Raw genomic sequence first — 19,234 nt, forward strand, 5'->3', positions numbered from 1 at the left:
AAATAGGAACCCATTTTTGCATCAGGCAAAGACTCTTCCACCTGCAGCACAGGCCAGGAAAGCCTGCGAAGGGAGGGAAATTAATGTTATAAATTCATTGTCAGGTCTTTATGAGAAGAGGCCTAAGATTAACAATCATGTTGTCTGGGAGGAAAAGAGGCAGGAAAGCCAATCTATACATTGCTGTTACCGAATTCAAGGGCTTCATCGCTTGGAGCACTCAATTCAAGAATGAGGTGCGGTTGTTGTTAGGTAGTTTTATTTACTTACAGCAAGTAAAGGAGGCAGCGGATTCACATGCAAAGTTCTGTCTCCTGGAAGGAAGGCTTGGCCATTGCTTATATACATTACTAGAGGCCCGGTGCATGACATGTGTGCACGGGGTGGGGGGAGGGGGGGAGTCTCTCAGCCTGGCCTACGCCCTCTTGCAGTCCGGGACCTCTTGGGGGATGTCCATCTGCGGGGAGCGGACCTAAGCCAGCAGTTGGACATCCCCCAAGGGGTCCTTAGCGCTGCTGTGCTCTCCAGCAGTGAACTCAGCTTCTGGCTGAGTAGTACTCCCCCTGTGGGAGCACACTGACCACCAGGGGCAGCTTCTGCATTGAGCATCTGCCTCCTGGTGGTCAGTGCATGTCATAGTGACTGGTCGTTCTGCTGTTTGGTCAATTTGCATATTAGGGTTTTATTATATAGGATTTGGTTAATTACATGTTGATTTCTTCTTTGCAGTTTGTCTACACTTATCCAGTTGGGTTCCTGTCAAGCCCATCTTGTTTACAGCTGTGTCTGCAAAATACTGTGCTACATTTTAACATTCAGCAAGAATAGCATTTGGTAAGAACTGCCCAGACCCTGAGACATCTTGTCCTACCGAACATCATTACTGTTGTGAATTGATATATTGTTAGCGTGTCACAAATTACTATACCTCATTTTTGTTCAGCGGTCACACTCTACTTGCTCCCAACCTGGATCACCTGCTTTGATTTACTATCCAAAAAGCAGGATTCTTCCTGTGCCACGGCAAGGTTTCAATCCTTGTACAAGGAGCCTCATTCAAAGAAGAATCCCAAGCCCAACCTCTGCTCCCCACCTCCCTGCACACTCTGACCAGGAAATAGCTTCAGATTCGCTGACTTTGATCAAGCCTCCAGGAATCAGTCCTGTGTTTCTGTTGTCTCTTAGCAACGCCTCACAGTGTGGCTTTATTCAATTGCCATCATCACCTGCCACCTGAGAAAGGAAATCTCTCAGGATAAGGGAAAATCTTCTAGGTCTAGTAGAATGCTACTCTCTAATGCACAGACCTGGCACTCCCCGTAAAGATTTTCTGGGCCTGATTTCAAATTCTCCAAAATTGTATTAAATGATGCTCTCTGTTTTTGCTAAAATATATGACTTTTATGATATTTTATTCTTTCTAATAAATGTAGTTTACTTTTTAAAATTTATTTTTTATACTTTTGAATAAAAGGTATATATATTTTTAAGCTAGAATCTTAATTTTCAGTTTGGAAAACACTCGCTCTATATATATATGATCACATAGTTGTTATGTTTCTTTATAATGAATTATATAATTCGCTCCTGAACTCAAGTGAAACCCTTTTTACATTCTATTAAGCCACCAAGATTTCCTTCCTTCACTCCCATGGCCTCTGAAGCCCATCCCATTAGAAATCTCCCCCTAACTAAATGGAACAGAGATGGTGACTTCTCATATTAGGATGTGCAGATAGTAACTTGCACAACTTTCCTATTCAGCCATCACCCCATTGTAGGCCTACTCTGATCATTACACAAGAGGTAAACGTTGTCCTTATTCTGCTGATGTTCCTTGTATATGTCTAAAAGTGCCTCTTTGCCTAAATGTTTGCCTGCCTTAGACTTCAAGCTTGTAGAAAGCAGGGAATGGACCTTCCATCTATTTTGTGCTTTGTAAAGGACCTAAGAAACATTTATTATATTCTTTTAACGGTGCTTAAAGTAACTTACATAGTCAATAGTATAATTCCCGCAACTACTTCTAATTGGATTTATGTGATGCTTTTTTTCCGCCGGAGGGCCTCAGAGGCTACAAACAACAAGACAATGCAATAAATGAGCAGAAAGGAGCCAGCCATAAGTGGTTCACAAACAGCATAAAAAGGCAGTGGACGGGCAATTTGCAGAGAACTATAAGAGAAAGTTCACTTACTAAAACAGACTAAGGAAGAGAAAGGATTTTGCCTAGCTTTTTAAAAATGGCATGAAAAGTAGGAATGATTTATTTAAGTTGAAAGCATTTATTTTGTAGGTTGTTTAAGCATGGAATAAGCTGGTTCATTAGGAGAACAGTTATCACTGTTGAGGGGACATTACTCACAGGAACTATTCACAGAGTAGATCTAGAAAACTAGGCCAACAAGTTCAGCCAAAGAGAAATTTTACTCTAATTCCTTGGCCACAGGCCCACCCAAGAACTCCCTAAACATTAGGCTAAGCCACAAGAGAAATACATTTTCATAAAACACTACTATTTATAACCCCCAAAATAGCTTGAAATTTTATTCTGCTTTGGGTTGTTGCCAACAGTGCCAAACCACCCCTTGCTTGACAAGTGAACAGCCTGGACAGCCTCACAGTTCAATGCCTTACAAATGTGAAATGGAGGAACGAAGGGGTGTGAGGAAAGAACTGAAGGAATTAGTAAAAAAGAAAGTCATTTAGAGCGGCTTTGCCATGGGTGATCTCAAAGGTAAGAAATGCTTATGGAGCACCTATGATATGTTGGTTTTGTTGTCGTTGTTTTTGATTTTGAGAATACATTTATTAACTCTGAGGACAGTGCAACAAGGAAGGGCTTAGTTAGGATAGAAGAAGCAACAGGAGACAGGCTAGGTGGGGCTGCTTTGGCTCACTGGGAATCAGGTTCAGGGGGTTAGCCTGGGATGAGCTGCTGGGGCCCATTGCTCCCCTGGTTGCAAGTCTCGTGGGGGCCCTTAGAGTTTAGGTGCTGTACACCTGTGAGGGAAGAAAGGCGTGGGCGTGCTCCCGAGAGGGAAAACGTGTTGTAATGCATTTTGTAATGATAAACAATAGTTTTTCTATTTAATTTCTAAACATTATACACTGCAACAAATTATACTTTTTGAGGTTATAAATATCGGAAGGATTTTCTCTATTACCTATCATTAAAATAAAGGTTCATTTGGGGGAAATCTTTAATCCTTGAGTAACTGGAGTTTTCTCCCTCCTTCACCTGTCTTAATCCTTCATGACTTTATCATACCTGTAGTTCAGAACTGAAGAACTTCAGGGGAAAAAATTAGAGCTCCCTATTGTTCAGAGGATTTAAGTGGTTTGCCTCAAAATTTCTTCAACAAGATTAGGAAGTGGGAGGGAGGGGTAGTAAATCCTTTAATCTGCAGAATAAAGGGAAGTGGATCATAAATGCATCCACTCTTCCCTTAATTTCTGTGTTTCTCTAGTGCTTAAAACTTTCCAAAGGCTCCCCATTGTACTTAGAATAAAATTCACACTCCTTATCTGAGAATAAGGCCCTGTGTGGTCTGTCCCTACCAATGGCCCTGACTTTTCCAATAATTTATGCTGATAATCCCACAGGTACATGGGACTCTTCTGCTAACTCCTTCCAGGGACCTTCTCCTACCTGATCATGGATGGCTGTTGCCTGTCATTCAAATGTCATTCACCTTCTCCATGAGACCTTCTCTCATCACATAAACTATTCATCTCATCACTCCTCCCTGTTTTATTTTCTTCCAAGCACTTGCCACAATCTGAAGTTTGATGTCCATGTTTTATTTACTTGTTTATCATTTCCAGCTCCTAGCAGAATGTATGCGCAGGGACTTCATCTGTCCTACTCACTGCTGTTTCCCCGGTGCCTAGAACAGTGCCTGCCACACAGCTGGTGGTTAAGAAACATCTCTGGACTGAATGAACCCAGAAGTTATTTGTTCAGCAACATTTTTCATCTGAATGTGACCATAGTCATAGTCAAAAGCATCATCTCTGAACACACAAAATCAGAAGCTAAAACAATCCACAGTAAAACTCATGAGATTTTATGCTAGATGAGCCACTTAACCCCTTTTTACTTTTCCTTTACATAATTAACAAGTTTGTCTTACAATTTAAACAAATTTGTTGTCTAGTTTCCTGGCCTATGGTGGATTAAAAGAAGTACATTAGAGGTAAACATGCTAATAGCAGCAAGAAAGGAGAGGCCGACACAGAGAAAACGTAAAATTACTAAAAAGCAAAAAGAAGTCAGAGAGCCGAGTATTTGGGGGTTTATTAAGTATAGAAGCAAATAGTGTTACAGATCTAAAGTTGCCAGCAAACAGTATCGCTATTATAGTGATTACTTAAATTATCAAGAAAATCGTATTATATATGTCTAAGGAAACAGGGAAATAGCAAATGCTAACTGCTCCTTAGAAAAGTTTTTATCCACTATGTTATTTTTAATTCTTATTTTAAAGGGCAAGCAAAATTCCATTTTTTAAAGAGAATGAATTCCTGTGGCACATGTTAAAGGAACTCCTTTCCTTCCTTCCTTCCTTCCTTCCTTCCTTCCTTTCATCCCTCCTTCTCTCTCCTTTCCTCCCTGCATCCCTCCTTCCTTGCCTCCCTCCCTCTTCTCACAATTAGAACTGTGTAGCTAACTAATCATGTCACTTTAAGCTTGGGGAGCTAGAAAGTACATGGCTTACGTTGACTTTGAAACACACCAGCTCTGTAGGCCTTTATGGCATGTTCTTTGGGGTTCTTCTCCTGATCTTGTCCTGCTCTTTTCTTCACCTCAACCCTGATTTATAATTTCTTAGTACTGATTCCTTATCACTACTGTAATAACCTTTACCATTATTTTAAGTTATTATTTGTGCTATAGCTGTGGGGTACTTGAAGTCCTTTATAGGAAAAGACTGAATGTATATAAACAAACTCTCCTGAAGTCTCGCTGCTTATGGCATGGGACAAGTAGGGTGACATTCTGATTGTTACTTTATCAGACCATCAGATTGACCACTCAACAAAGAGTAACCCAAGCTCCTTGCAGATAAAATGGGATTTTCCAATGATAAATGCTTGAATAATGCCTGGGAGCGTTATCTGGACCTGGTAATTGAAAGGTTAATTAAAAAAAAATGACACATCCTGAAAATTGAAAGTTAAATTCCAAAAAGTTAACATTGACTAAATATAATCACAGGAAATATGCACAACACAAAGGGCAGCCAAAAAAGAGAGCCACAGCTGCTGAGCCTGAAGAAAGAAGGAAAGTGGGCTTCCGAAAAACGCAGTCCCGTCCCGCACTAGCCCAGCAGTGCTAACCACACGGAGCACCATTCTTTCTTTAGCCCACATTTTGTTCTTTGTGGATAAGGTTTAGTTCAAGAAATAGGTATAAACCAGTTCAAGAAACGTGGCTTATCTTTACTTTTTTGCTGTTGTGCTGACCTCCAATACTGGGTCAGGAGTTGCAGTGCATTGCTATAAAGTTGAAGAAATCGCATGCAGAGTCCAAGATGGCAATCTGTTTACTATAGCACCCCACTTTCACCGGAGGACTCACATTTGTGTAAGTCTTGTAGCATTTATGGTCTTTAAAAGTCTACAAGGAAAACAATCTTTGAAAGAGAAAATTTACCATATCAATACCAATAGCAGATTCTGGAAAGCAAATCTATTTATAGACCACATAGGTATTAATTTGATTCTACTATATTGCTTAGTTTAGGGAACGCCTTTTAAACATCTCCCCAAAGACTATTAAAAACTGGCTTCCCTAAAATCTGAGAGGACTCAGACAGGACGTTTAGACAAAACAATGATCTTATACATTTTAGTTGACCCCTCTCTGAAAATGTTTTTGGTCACTTATTGGGTTGGCTGCCCGTACTTGCTCCCCTCCTCGTCACATCCCATTCATTTCTAGAAACTGCCCCTTTCCAAGATTTACATGGTTACAACCCGCTCTGGCTCTCAGCAAACCTGATAGAACCATGTGAGCTGCATCTAACCCTGGCCCCCACCATAGATTGGGTGGGCCCCCAACTCGCACTGGACCAAGGAGCCTCCTCTCAGGGGAATTGGGAAGTGTGCCTATGTTGACTTAGTTGACTTGTCTCTAAAGAGAGGAGATATAAATTTGGGAATTATGAGTGGCCATATCCCTCCCTGTGGAGTAGGGACTGGAGGAAGCAGATGTGCACACAGAGAAGGAATGATTCCGAGAAGACTGCTGAGAAGGGCAGAGGGCGATAGAGAGTAGAAATGAAAAGAGAAACCTGAGTGTTCTGGAGCCCTCTGTCCTTGGGTTCTACAAGACCTTCCCTTTACACACATGTGTTCTCCTTCTAACGAATCAGCTTCATTTGGGGTTAAGTAGACTTGAGGGTTTCTACTACATATAACCAAGATTCCTAACTAAATCTACAAATGATAGAAGACACTTTTGTTCAAGGGTACAAAACTTCAAAGTTAAACTGAGACAATCTGTTGGAACTGATTCAAACTAGCTGAGTGAGGTCTTAATTCCTGAGTGGAATTGATTTTCAATATTCCCTTTCCTGAATAACTGATTCTTGAGACTAAAGACAATTCATTTCCTTTTAATATTGGAGAATAATAAAACATAATTCCTTTTTGTATAGTTATAAAAAACTCAATTTAGTCTTTTTGTCCAAATCTCTCAGGCAAAACCCAATACTTGACTAATGCTACCAATATTTTGGAAAAAAAAATTAACACCAAAGATTAGAAAATTGAGTATATATTGACATAAAATGTTTTAAAATATAGTCTAGTTCTTATCTATCCTCTGGATACTGGAGGAGGAATAGTTTCCCACCAGCAGTGACTTCAAAATATGATGGACTTTTAGAAATTTGTCATTAAAAGCCATAGTTTCAGTTGAGTTTTCACAAATACAGGCACAAATGGATTGGCAGGAATTTAGAATCATGGAGCTAGGAGAGAGGAATCCACAGTCCAATCTTTTCACACCCTAGATGAGGAATTAAGATCCAGAATAAAAGGACTTGCCCTTACTTAGCTAACTTGAATCAAAGGAAGGGCTAGAAGTCCTAAGTCCAAGCTCTCACTCCAATTGCTTTTCTATATGGCACAGGACACACAACTTAAAGTGGCCCACATGCTTGCTCTCTGCTCTCTTCTTCCCCTCAAGAATGCTGAGGTGCATGTAGTTCCAGGAGGGTAGCACCTATGCAGGGATCCAGAAGACTCCTGCGTGTGACTATCCAAGGAAATGGTAAGGAGAGAAAAAGAGTGAGAGAACATTGTCATGGGAACGCCAAGGCAAATCACAGGATGAAAAAGAACTGAAACCCATCCTGCTATCTCAGGCTTTATTCACTCAAGTGGTAAATCAAAACATCTGGGCCAAAACCAATGCAGTGTAGAATAAAGATAAGCTTTGCAATTTAAAAATTCTAAATTGCTCTCCAAGAAGAATTAATATAAAGACAGAATTATCTAGAATGCTGTTTTATGAGCAGAACAGTTTCTGAACTTATGACAGGCCTGAAAAGTCAAACAGGCTTGGTTATATAATTAAGTGTTTACCCTAAATAAGATAAATGACCTCTTCCTGGGGGTTAAGTGTACCTGGGATCAAACTTCAACTCCAGAACGAAATTTATTTCAACTGGAATCCAGTCAAAGGAGGAGGTATCAATCATTAGCAGACAGACAGACTGAAATTCTGGCCCTAAAATTCTGTGGTGGGGATTTTGTGTTATTGGTCAAAGAAGGTACTGACTCTTTCATATCAATGAATGTTAATCACCTTTTCAAAGGTTCATTCGTTCATTTATTCAACTAATTGTTAAGTGCGTGCTATGTGCCAGGCACTGTGCATTTAGGTATGGAACCATCCTAGCTCCCCACTGAAGTCCAAGATCTGCCGGAGCGAGTTGGCCCATTGTACAGGGTGGGGCAAAAGTAGGTTTACAGTTGTTTGTATGGAAAATAATACAATAATTAATAAATAACAATACAACCTACTTTCGCCCTATCCAGTATGTAGCTTCCTCATAGTGAAGTCACTTGGCAAAATAATTAATCTTTAGAAACAACCTGAGGTAGATAAATTAAATTGATGCTTTTATTTCATTAAACAGTTTAAAAATATATATATATATATATTTTTATTGATTTCAGAGAGGAAGGGAGAGAGAGAGAGAGAGAGAGAGAGAGAGAGAGAAACATCAATGATGAGAGGGAATCATTGACCGGCTGCCTCCTGCATGCCCCCTAATCAGGACTGAGCCTGCAACTCGGGCTTGTGCTCTGATTCCTAGGTTGACACTCAACCACTGAGCCACACCAGCCGGGCTCATTAAACGGTTTTATTTCCTTTCTGGATTCATAGACTCATAGACATCATAGAATGTCAGAACTGGAAAGACCTCAGAGAACAAACAAGATAGCCTAGCTTTGCTCATGGAGTTGCCAGTGGCCACTTTGCTAGTTAGTTGGCAGAAGCAGATTTAATTTTTATCTCTTTAATCCCAGTGCCCATGACCTTTACTCTAAATAAAAACAGTATGAAAATTTTAACAGGTTTATATTTTACAGCCTTATGTTTCAGATGTTGGATTTATTTTAAGGCAAAATAATCCAAGACACAGAGTTAAAACAATTTTCCCTAGTCTGTTAGGGCTTGTTTTTAAGCAAACAGACTTACATTGCATTCCTATTCATTACCTTAAGGCAGGGAGTTTCCACTGGTGAGCCGCAAGAGGCACACTGGTGTGTCGAAAGAATTTTTAAAACATGCAATACCTGACTATTTATTCAGGGACACTGACCTCTTGTCCCTTAGATTATCAAATAAAAAAATGACAACAGCCAATACAACAATAGTTGTCCAGTGTGGATGAATCAGAATTATACCTACTTTTTTGTCAGATTGGCAAAAAATATACTTTTTACCGTGCAGCAGAATTTCAGTAATTAGTTTATGTGTGCCATGAGATGAAAAAGGCTGAAAATCGCTGCCTTAAGGAATCATGTACCCATCCCTGTCTCCTTCACACACCAAGCCTCTCCTGGACTCCTGTCTGTCTTACTCACTCTAACTCTGTCTTCTAAACCCTGAACACTCCTAGAAGCTGGTGATGAAAACTCAAAAAGTTCACTGTGTTTCAGGTGAGAGAGGAAGAGAAAAAGGAAGACAAAAACAGAGATGTAAAATTTCCTGGGAATTTAAAGCTACATGTGAAAATTGTGTGGGGTTTGTGAAAATGGCATTTGGAAGGGAATTTTAAAAATATTTTTACTGCATTTTCTAATGTCATTCACATACCAAAAGTTGTTACTATTTCAAAACATGAAGTATGTAAGAGATGAAGACTAGTAAAGAAAAAGTTGTAAACGTCCCAAAATGATTGAAGAGAAAGCTTTTTCCTCCCTTCCGAGTTGCATCTGTGTCTTCATATGGGCTTCTTATCTTTAGTCCCAAACTCAAGTCACACGTTGTCAGTTCCTGGCATTCCCACTGAGAGGCGGCAGAATGTGGGGTCCAAGAAATCCTGAGGGCAGGCTCTGGCCCCAGACCATGGAACATGTTCTGGTTCACAGACTCACCACAGAAATGTTGCAACCCGCAGGAGGCATCACCAGAGCTGGAGCTCCACACCTCCAACTCCAGGCTTTCACTGCTTCTAGTGCTTGTTCACACAAGGCCAGGCCGCTAGACCTGAAACTCCTGAGGGTCTTTCTCCCAGCCTCTCCACCAGAGAAAGTCGGAGTGCAGTAGAGACCACCAGGCCTAGGAAATGGTGGGTTGACTTCCAAGGATATCTCACCCTCTCAGAAGACAGTGAGAGGAGGCTGAAGAACTCAGTCTTGAGCTGCCAAGTGTTGGTCTCAGGTCTCAGCAAGCTGCTGACCATCCTCAAGCATCTGTCCCCTCATCCATGGAATGGGGATGATAACAACGTACATCCTCGCAGTTTTGAGGTTTGGACGCCTTGTGTCGGTCATAGAGCGCGGTAGTTGTTTTTACCAGAGCCCAGTCATAGTATAAATTAAAAACCAAGTAATTTAATCCATGGCAATCACTCATTATGATATTTGGAAGGATGTAAGTCGACAAATTTTCACTAAGGAGCCCATTTGTCTCAAAAGTGAGAATATACACTTGGCCATTTGGAGCATTTGTGGAGAAGAGAATTTATACTTAAGATTCAGATTCTCCTGCTAGGAAAGTATCAATACTATGATTCACATGTAGGAACAGATTTTGCTTCCAACATTTCACTTTAATAAATATAATTGGTCCATTTCTTCCTGAGTATATCAAGTGAAAGGTCATACGATGGGTAGTTAAGGGCCTCCATATTCATAGTGACAAAAAGACATTTTTCATGAACCTTCTGCCACTTTCCTGTGACTCCTAAAGCTAAATTCCAAAACATGAGAGGACTGGGTAATTCTCATACACTAATCTATCAAATCCAGAGGACACTGTCATCTGTTCAGAACTGGGCAGATGGAAAAGCTATCTCTGTTGATTTTGCTACTTTCCCAGGTACCCAGGACCATGCAGAAGTCACTTGGTTAATAGTAGCCACAGGCATTTAAAGAACTTGTGGTTCTGAAGGTACTAATTTCCCAGCTCCCCTCCTTCCCAGGAAGAGGGAACCACAACATCTGACCAGCAAGGTTAAGAGTAAGTTTTGGTAGCCCTGCTTCCTCACCAGACCCACCCTACATTTACACCTTTAGCTCCATGGCTTCCCTGGTCCTACTGATGGCTTCCCATGGTGTCCCACTGATTTTTCTTCTCCTCTTCTCTCCCTTAAGACAGGGCTGCTGAAGGTTCCTTTCAATTGCTCAACACTTGATCTCCATAGCAAATCTCCATAGCAACTGTGAGGCAGGTTTTCCAGATGGAAAAACTGGGAGCTCTGGTGGGTTGCTCAAGGTTAGACTTGAACCTGGGGTTTCTAAGTTTTTAGCGAGGAATCTCGCAATTATTTATTTATTTATTTATTTATTTATTTATTTATTGTTAGCCCTTACCTGATTTTTCCATTGATTTTTAGAGAGAGTGGAACAGACACAGAGAGGGAAACTTTGATGTGAGAGAGACATATTGATTGGTTGCCTCCCCGACACACCCCAACCAGGGCCAGAAATCAAGCCTCCAACCGAGGTATGTGCCCTTGACCAGAATCAAACCTGAGACCCTTCAGTCCGAGGGCCAATGCTCTCTTCATTGAGATAAACCAGCTAGGGCACAATCCTTATTTTAGATGGCTGGGGGCCTATTAGATTTCTGCAGACAAGACAGAAATCTATCCACTCCTAAAACACCTCTCCCTCTAGAAATGGCAACAGCTCTGAAGCTCTGGCTTCTACTTGGATGGCAGGAAGGGAAAGTAGGGGAAGATGCTGTTTTCAGGTCATCAGAGCAGCTTTCAAGTACACAATCAACTACCATGTGACCTCGCAGACAGGGACTGGTCTCTGAGGCATGGGCACGCCATTCCTCCTCAATCTCTGTAGGAAACGAGAGATACAAGATCTGGGGTGGAATGTAAACTATTTCTTAAGGGAGCATGCTAGCATCTCTCTTCTTCCAAGAATTCCTTTCTGAAGAAAACTTGGGCTCATTCTTTCTCTCTGATTCTTATCTGTGGCTGTACTGGCTCCCTGTTTAAAGGAGAAAGAGGAAGAAGGGGGGTATGTAGAAGCAAGTAGGAGAGAGCCACGGAATCCAGGTGAAACAGCAGCATTTCCAAGCTCCAGGAAGGCTCCTTCTCTGATGTTGTGAATTCCCTCCATTTCTCCTGTGACTTCCCTGAGAGTCCCCTCCTCACCGATTTCCACATACTCAACCCAACCCACACACACTTTTCCTCACCCTCACCCCCATCTCCTAGAGATGTGCAAAGTATAGAAGGATGTCTGTGCTACTGGGAAAGAGAAAATAAAAGCATCATTTTTGTGTGTGTCCACCTATTTTGGGAGCGGTACACCTGAGCTGGGCGGAGAAGGCAGGCTGGGCTCAGGCATCAGCATGCGGAGAAGGCAGGCTGGGCTCAGGCATCAGCATGATGAGGAGGTGGAATGGCCATGATCACAGGCAGAGCCCATAGAGCTGAAGAGACCCTGGAGACCACACAGCATTACCCTTTCCCTTCCAGAGCAAAATGGAAGGTAGGAGGCTCATGTCCAGGGCTACACATCCATGGCGGGTGGGGAGGGGAGGGCTGGGAGGTGGAAGGGCGCCTTAGAAGGGCAAGTTCTGGAAACCTCCACAAAACCTCCCCTAATTCTCCAGTGACCTTTCTGGCCTTGCCTGTTTGGAAGGAGGGGAGGATTTTTGCGGAGCCACTTCTCAATTTCCTTATCTGAAATTGGGGTTGTGAGACTCTATTTCTCCGGGTAGTTAGGAGGATAAATGGGATGAAAGAAAACACCTAGCACCATGGCTGGCGTGTAAGAGGGCTCAGTAAATGTCTGGGCACCTCCCCTGTCTTTCTGTCTGGTCTCCCTCACAAAGTATGCACTGCTCTGCCTGGATTTTCTTCTATCTTTGGCAGAAACCTTGGGAAATCGTTACTCATTCTGTTTGCAAACAAAATGTTGCTAGTGTCTGGGAAGGTGTCAGCGCACAGGGGGGAGCCAGGCCCGGGAAGACTGTGGCCGGCAGTACGGATGTAGCCCATCGGGAATGGAAGGAGAGCGAAGGTGCGGAACTGGGAGCCCTGTGGGCACTTCTGTCCTCCCTGTTCATTCTCTCTTCCCGTGGGGACAGCTGGGGCCTGGGGAATTCAGGAGAACTCCCCAGCATCCCCAGCATCCCCAGAGCTCTCACCACACTTCTCCTACATGCCCCGATTTGACCCAGTCCACCTTCTATTACCTCCTGAAACTTTTCCATATCACGACCTCTCCTGTGATGCATGGAGGTTCTCTGAAGACAGTTCTCCTTACCTTGAGAGGCAGAGCGGTAGGTGGGGCCGGGTAGCTCTTGCTGGTCTGAAGGGGCGGACGGTATCTGTAGAGCATTGCCCTCCTTGCCCGCACCGTGGTACCTGTGTCCTCTTTACAGCTCTTCGGGGCTACCTGGCCGGTGGCAGTCCCTCTCCTCAGCTCGACCCTCTCACCCCTGCCAGCAGCGTGGGCCAGGGTGGCCTGTGGAATTGAGTTTCCCAAAGCATTCCAAGCCTGAGGCTCTGCGCCCCATGGGTCCTGGGAGGCAGTAATGACCGGCCAAGGCTTCCGGCCCAGGGAGGGATTGCTGCTTCCATTGCTCATGGTGGCATCTGGGCTAGGAGGTCTGCATGACAGGAGCTGGAGCCGGCCAACTTTCCTGGAGGCCGGGGCCAGGGAACGCCGGCAGCGTGCGGATCCGCAAAGGCCACCCCTCCTTACATCCAGATCCTGGGGTTTTTCCTCTCCCTCCTTCTCCTGCTTCCGAGCAGAGCAACTGAAAGCAGCTGGTGGCTCTGTCCCACGGCCCTCCTTCTGCAGCAGCCGCGAGGGAGGAGCAGCCAAGCCCTGTGTGTGCCTGAGGTCCTGGCCTGCCAAGAAGCCGGTCCTGGGACTTGGGAGAATGTGTCCCTCCTCTGGGCCCCCTGGGGCTGCGGTCCAGGCTGTCGCTGCTGGAGACCGGGCGGGGAGAGCTCTGCCAGGGGCGGCCTGCAGCTGGATGAAGAGGAAGGAAGTTTTCATCTGCTGCTGCTTAGGCTGCTCAGCCATTTCCTCCAAAGGGGTTGGGCTGGACCTCACCAGGGTCGCCTTTCAGACCTCAGTGCCCAGGGATGCAAACGCCAGCCGCTGTGGGCAGACATGACTCGGTGGCCCCATGGTTCCACCAACAGCAACAGCCTGAGGATGCAAATGACACCTCTTCAGCGCCGAGGGGGGATCTTCAAGAAGCAAGGATCAGGGATGATCCTGGGATGCCATGGGCCTGGACTCTGCACCCAGTTCCTAGAATCACAAAAACAAGCAGATTGGTGGAGAAGGACCTGGGACGGAGGGGTGGGCAGGGATGGCCAAGGCTTGGCCTGTCACACCTTGTGTCATACGGGACTCCTTTTTCATCACTGTTCTCCTCCCCATATTTGAAATGAAAACACTAATGCTATTTGTTTCATCCTAAACTGTACATTAGCCACACCTGTTGGGTATCTGGACTGTGAGACACTTGTGATTTATAGATGAACCTCCGGTACACTTCAAAGTGTACTTTTAATCTACCTTGCCCGCACTGATAACACAGTTGCAAACAGCTTTCATGTTTTAATGAACTTCCACTTTAAATCCTGTGGACTACCCTGAGGGGGAGTCCCGCAGAACAACATCAAAATGCTTGGCATCACACAAACACGCGAAAAATAAATTTTAGAAAAGAGACAAAAATGAAAAAGGAAAAAGCGGGAAAGATAAGAAAAAAAGAAATCCAGGTAACAGATCGGGGGTTTATCGAGGAGGGTTTTCTGTTTGTGTTTAACAATACTTTGGCCTTCTTATTGTGTTTAAAAATACTTTAGCCTTCTTAACTTGTGAGAACAATAGCAAGTCACCTGGAAACTCACCGAGGGGTTCACACTGGGGGGTCCTGGAGGCTCACGTTCTCTCACAACGGAAAAGAAGCTTTTGGCTCCTGCTGACCTTGTTCCTGGGGACAGAAGAGGATGAGGGGTGAGAAAACTTTTTAAAAAAATCAATTTGAACTTGACTGGAAGGGAACCAGGAAATTATCGTCTGAGATAAACTGAGCAGAAAGCTGGCCGCTCTGCACGCAGGAGCCAGGGCTGTCTCTCTCCCCCCAACACCTGGCCATTACCTCACATTGGCAGCACCCCTAAAGTAATAGAGGGCCTCAGCCCTGGCTGACCCCTGCTGGCCAGGGTGCCTTTCAGGAAATTCTCAGGATGGGTGATTGGGGCCCTATGTTTTTTTTTCCTTTTTAAACATCTTTACACAGGTTTTCACCCAAGGTTATGGCAGCTTTGCCCACATTTCCAGAGAGGTGACATCTTTTCAGATGTGTCCAGAGCTGTCTGGACCAGGCACGAGCCGCTATGATCCCTTATCAAGATCTGTTGTCTTGCGTTGCAGAAAGTAATTCTCCCAAGAGCGGCAATTCCAGAGAACAAGTGTTAGAGGCCGTGTCCCAGGCAGTTCCAATGGCTGGGTTGCGGGCACATCCCCAGTTGGGGGTGTGCAGGAGGCGGCTGATCGATGTTTCTCTCTCATCGATGTTTCTAACTCTCTATCCCTCTCCCTTCCTCTCTGTAAAAAATCAATAAAATATTAAAAAAAAAAAAAAAGATCTGTTGTCTGCATTGCAGAAAGTAATTCTCCCAAGAGCGGCAATTCCAGAGAACACGTGTTAGAGGCCGTGTCCCAGGCAGTTCCAATGGCTATTCCACTCAGAGTTTTATGTCAAAGCAGTCACAGTCTGCTCCTCAAACTCATTCATTCTCTCAGGTGAAGTCCACAGCAGTCAGTCCCTGGCAATGAAATTGGGAGCCTTCTGGAGTCATTGTTCCCAATTTGGTTGTGACCTGTGGTGACTCACAGCCTGATAGAAAGAAAAGAAGGTAGAAACTATAGCCTCTCCTGCCACTGGATGTGTCTAGTGCCTTCTAGACTCAAGAAAGAATGAGAGACAAGGCAGAGGCAGGGGTAGGGCATGGGACTGGGGAGAGCTTGGCGGAAATGAAACCTGGATTGGCTAGGGAGGCAGGAAGAAGGTAAGAGGGGGCATGTCCAGGGCATGGACCTGGGGACTGAACTGAAGGCTATGACCCGGGAAAGTCAGAGCAACGTCAAGAACAAGCATCTCGACAAGTAAAAATCCCAGTGTTATCTGGTCTCATTAGAGTCTACGTTTCCCCCTCCTTGTTGCGTAAGGGATCACATCATGCCTTTGCTGGGACAGAACTTGTGTTTCAAGCTGACCCAGGTGACCGGTTCCTGACTTCTGGATCATTCTGCCCTTGCAGGAATTAGGGAATAGAGCAAAAGAGTAAACTCCCCATTAGGGACTGAGACTCACGCTGATTTACCTCTGAATCCCTCGTTCAGGGCCATTACTGGCGGGTAATCCTACTGCAGGCTAAAAAGTGGGCACTCAATCAGTGTGTGTTTAATAATTGTTCTAATTAAGACCTGATAAACCTCTTTCCCTTCTATTTAAACAGTGCCTCATTGTGCAGGCCGGTGTATCATATACATAGCTTTCTAAACGCACTGCTGAATTAGTCATATTTTTATTGTGTTTCCGTCTGTCCCTGGCAATTAAATTGGGAGACTTCTGGAGTCATTGTGCCAATTTGGTTGTGACCTTCAGTGACTCACATCCTGATAGGAAGCTATATGTTAAAAAATTACCCATATGGAGTTCTGATCTGAGTTTACAGTTGAGCCAAATGGTCTAGGGAGAAGAGTTGCAACAGCGATATATTTTGAATGGCTTTTGAGACTGTCTAATTTGAAAACGTCTTTCTTTTCTTTTTCTTTCTTTCACCATAAGGAGCAATATGTGATTGGCATCAGAATAAATGTTATTAGAAAGTGCTAGAAAGAGAAGTATTAGCGAGAGTCAGGGTCTGGCAAAGATGTCAGAGACATGGTGAAATCCAGATAAGATCCAGAAGGCAGTAGCATTTGTGTGGGTGGGGAAGACAGAAGAGAAAAGGCTCCAACAAGAGTCTGAGTGAGGCTTTGCATGGTGGGCCCGGGCGCATATCCTATCTGAGGGGAATCACACAGAAGGGCAGTGGGGGAAAATTACACTGGCTGTGGAGTTGATCTTTACGTTGGAGACACTGGAAACAGGTCATAAGCATGGCAGATGTGGGGTCTTAGAAGACCAGTGTAGCAGCCGTTAGTTAAATGGTTTGAATGGGATGAGTGAGCACTGGAAGGATTCAGTGGGGGTGAGCTGGGAGAGAGGACCCGGTGGTGCTAAGAGGCACTAGGATCGAGAGCAGCATGTCAGAGCCCCTGTTTGGTTACAACTAAAAGGGCTCCAGTGCTGGCCTTGCCTCTTGTTAGTCGTCTTGGGCAAGTTGCTTTATCTCCGGGCCTCGGTTTCTTTACCCTTATGGCCTCTTGAGGACTAAATTGGAAAGGGTGTGGTACATGGGGGCAGTAGATAAAATTACAGCCATTCCCCAGTTTCATAGAAACAGGGCATTTTCTCTGATTACTTATAAAATGTGCACTTAGAAATAATTCCTACTCCACTAATCAAGCTTTTTAGAAGGCTGCTTCCAGTAAACTCACAACACTACGAGATGGCTTCGCTGAGGAACAATCTGGAGCAATTCGAGATTAAGTGAAGGAGGTACAGTCTCTGGCTCTGGCTTGGGCCTCAACCACAAACACCTCAAACCTCACTCCTCACACCTCAAGCCACCCCCGCCCCTTCCCCCTCCCCATCCCCTCTGTGAAGTGGGACCTGCTCCCTGCCTGGCTGTGAGGACCTGCCCCCGCCCCCTCACCCCACCTCCAACTGCCCAGTACTTCCTTCGTGGAAAAGGCTTTAGAAACGATGAATGAGAGGATTACCATCAGGGCATGACACAAGACAGCATTTAAATCCCTCATGGCCGGTGCTCTGGTCTGTTCAAAAACTTTTTCCATTTACTTCAAAAGCAGTCAGCCTGTGTGATCAGATGCCAGGGTAGGCACATCCCAACCGAAAGTACAAAGAATGGCTCAAAACACACCATGTGTGTAGGGGTCAGGGTGGCAGGCAGCAAAGAAAATAGAAATGAAGGACTTTCTAATTAGAATATGTTTCAAGTGTTCCCATCTGGTTCTCCCATAAATCATCATCATCACAGGGGACTCTCTGACACAGTGTCATCTCCTGAAAAGATGAACTGGGCTTGCTTTTTTGGGAAGAGGCAAAAAAAAAAAATGGCCACAGGGGAGTGAGTTTGAAGAACATATGAGGTAGAAGAATTAAAGGTATCATATAGCCCTGGTACTTGGAGACAGTTTTTATTTTCACCTCCAAATCTCAAGTTTTTATCTATAAAATAGAAGATAAGGTTGCCCCTAAATACATGCATTGGGAAGCAGTGTGGCATCATGTCAAGAGCATGACTTGGGAGCCTGAAAGATCTGGGTCTGCACTCACTTAATTGCTATGTTGCTTTGCAAAAATAGTTTAAGTTCTGCAGACTTCAGTGTCCATGTCTTTGAGACAGTGAGTCTAATATTTACCTCGTTCTGAGGATTAGAAGTAATACACAAAAGATGCCCATGACAGTGTCAGGCATTCAGTAGCTCTCATCATCTCCATCATCAAGCTCATGATTACGCAAATCTCTCTATAGTAATGGAGGAAACTGAGCTACTGCTGTGAAGGTGTGTTCCTAGCCAGTAGCTAGAGTGTCCTGGAAAACCTTGAAGCCTTATTTGCTATGGCATGAGTAGCAAGGCTCAGATTGGGGAGAGTCAAAGAATCCGGCCATTTTGGATGGAATGTTTGGTCCCCCCAAGATTCATATGTTGAAGTCTCGTCCCAGTGTGATGGGAGGTGGGGCCTTTGGAAGGGAATCTGGTCATGGGGATGAAGCCCCTTGGGTAGGATTCGTGTCCTTATAAGACGAGGCCAGAGAAGAGTTCACTCTCTTTCTGCCACGCGAGGGCACCAAGAGTCAGCACTGTGCAACCAGGAAGAGGGCTCTCCTTACACACCAGATTGGCCAGCACCTTGATCTTGCATTTCCCAGCCTCCAGGACTGTGAGAAACAAGTTTCTGTTGTTGATAAGGCACTCAGTTTATGGTCTTTCGTGATAGCCGCCCAAGCTAAGACAGAAAGTGCCACCAAGAATTGGAGTGCTGCTCTAACAAATACCTAAAATGGGGAAGCAGCTTTGAAACTGGGTCATGAGTAGAGGCTGGGAAACTTGAAAGTGCATGCTGGAAGAAGTGGAGATTATCGTAAAGGACTTTGAAAGGCAATCCTGGTGAGAGCTCCGAAAGGAAAGGAGAGGATGCTTCTCTCTTCTTAGAGAATACACAAATAATCATGGACAGATGTTGGTAGAAATATGGACGGGAAAGGCCATTCTGATGAGGTCTCAGAGAAATAAGGAATGTGTGTTGGACAATGGAGAAAAAGCAATCCTTGTTATAAAGTGGCAAAGAACTTGGCTGAACTGTGTCCATGTTCTAGAATTCTAAGGAAGGTAGAACTTGGCCAGTGATGAA

At 44.2% G+C, this 19,234-nt stretch overlaps 1 protein-coding gene across 1 annotated transcript in view; it reads right to left on the reverse strand.

Annotated features, from left to right (window-relative positions):
• PSD3 (pleckstrin and Sec7 domain containing 3) overlaps positions 1–13,115 on the reverse strand; it is a 414,114-nt gene extending 400,999 nt beyond the window's left edge. The window contains exon 1 of the mRNA XM_014462866.2: positions 12,982–13,115. Coding sequence (XP_014318352.2) covers positions 12,982–13,056 — 75 coding nt within the window. The 5' untranslated portion in view covers positions 13,057–13,115. The remainder of the gene's footprint in view (positions 1–12,981) is intronic.
• Positions 13,116–19,234: the final 6,119 nt, after the last annotated feature.

Source organism: Myotis lucifugus, unplaced genomic scaffold (genome assembly GCF_000147115.1).
Source record: "Myotis lucifugus unplaced genomic scaffold, Myoluc2.0 scaffold_194, whole genome shotgun sequence".
Taxonomy (NCBI): Eukaryota; Metazoa; Chordata; class Mammalia; order Chiroptera; family Vespertilionidae; genus Myotis; species Myotis lucifugus.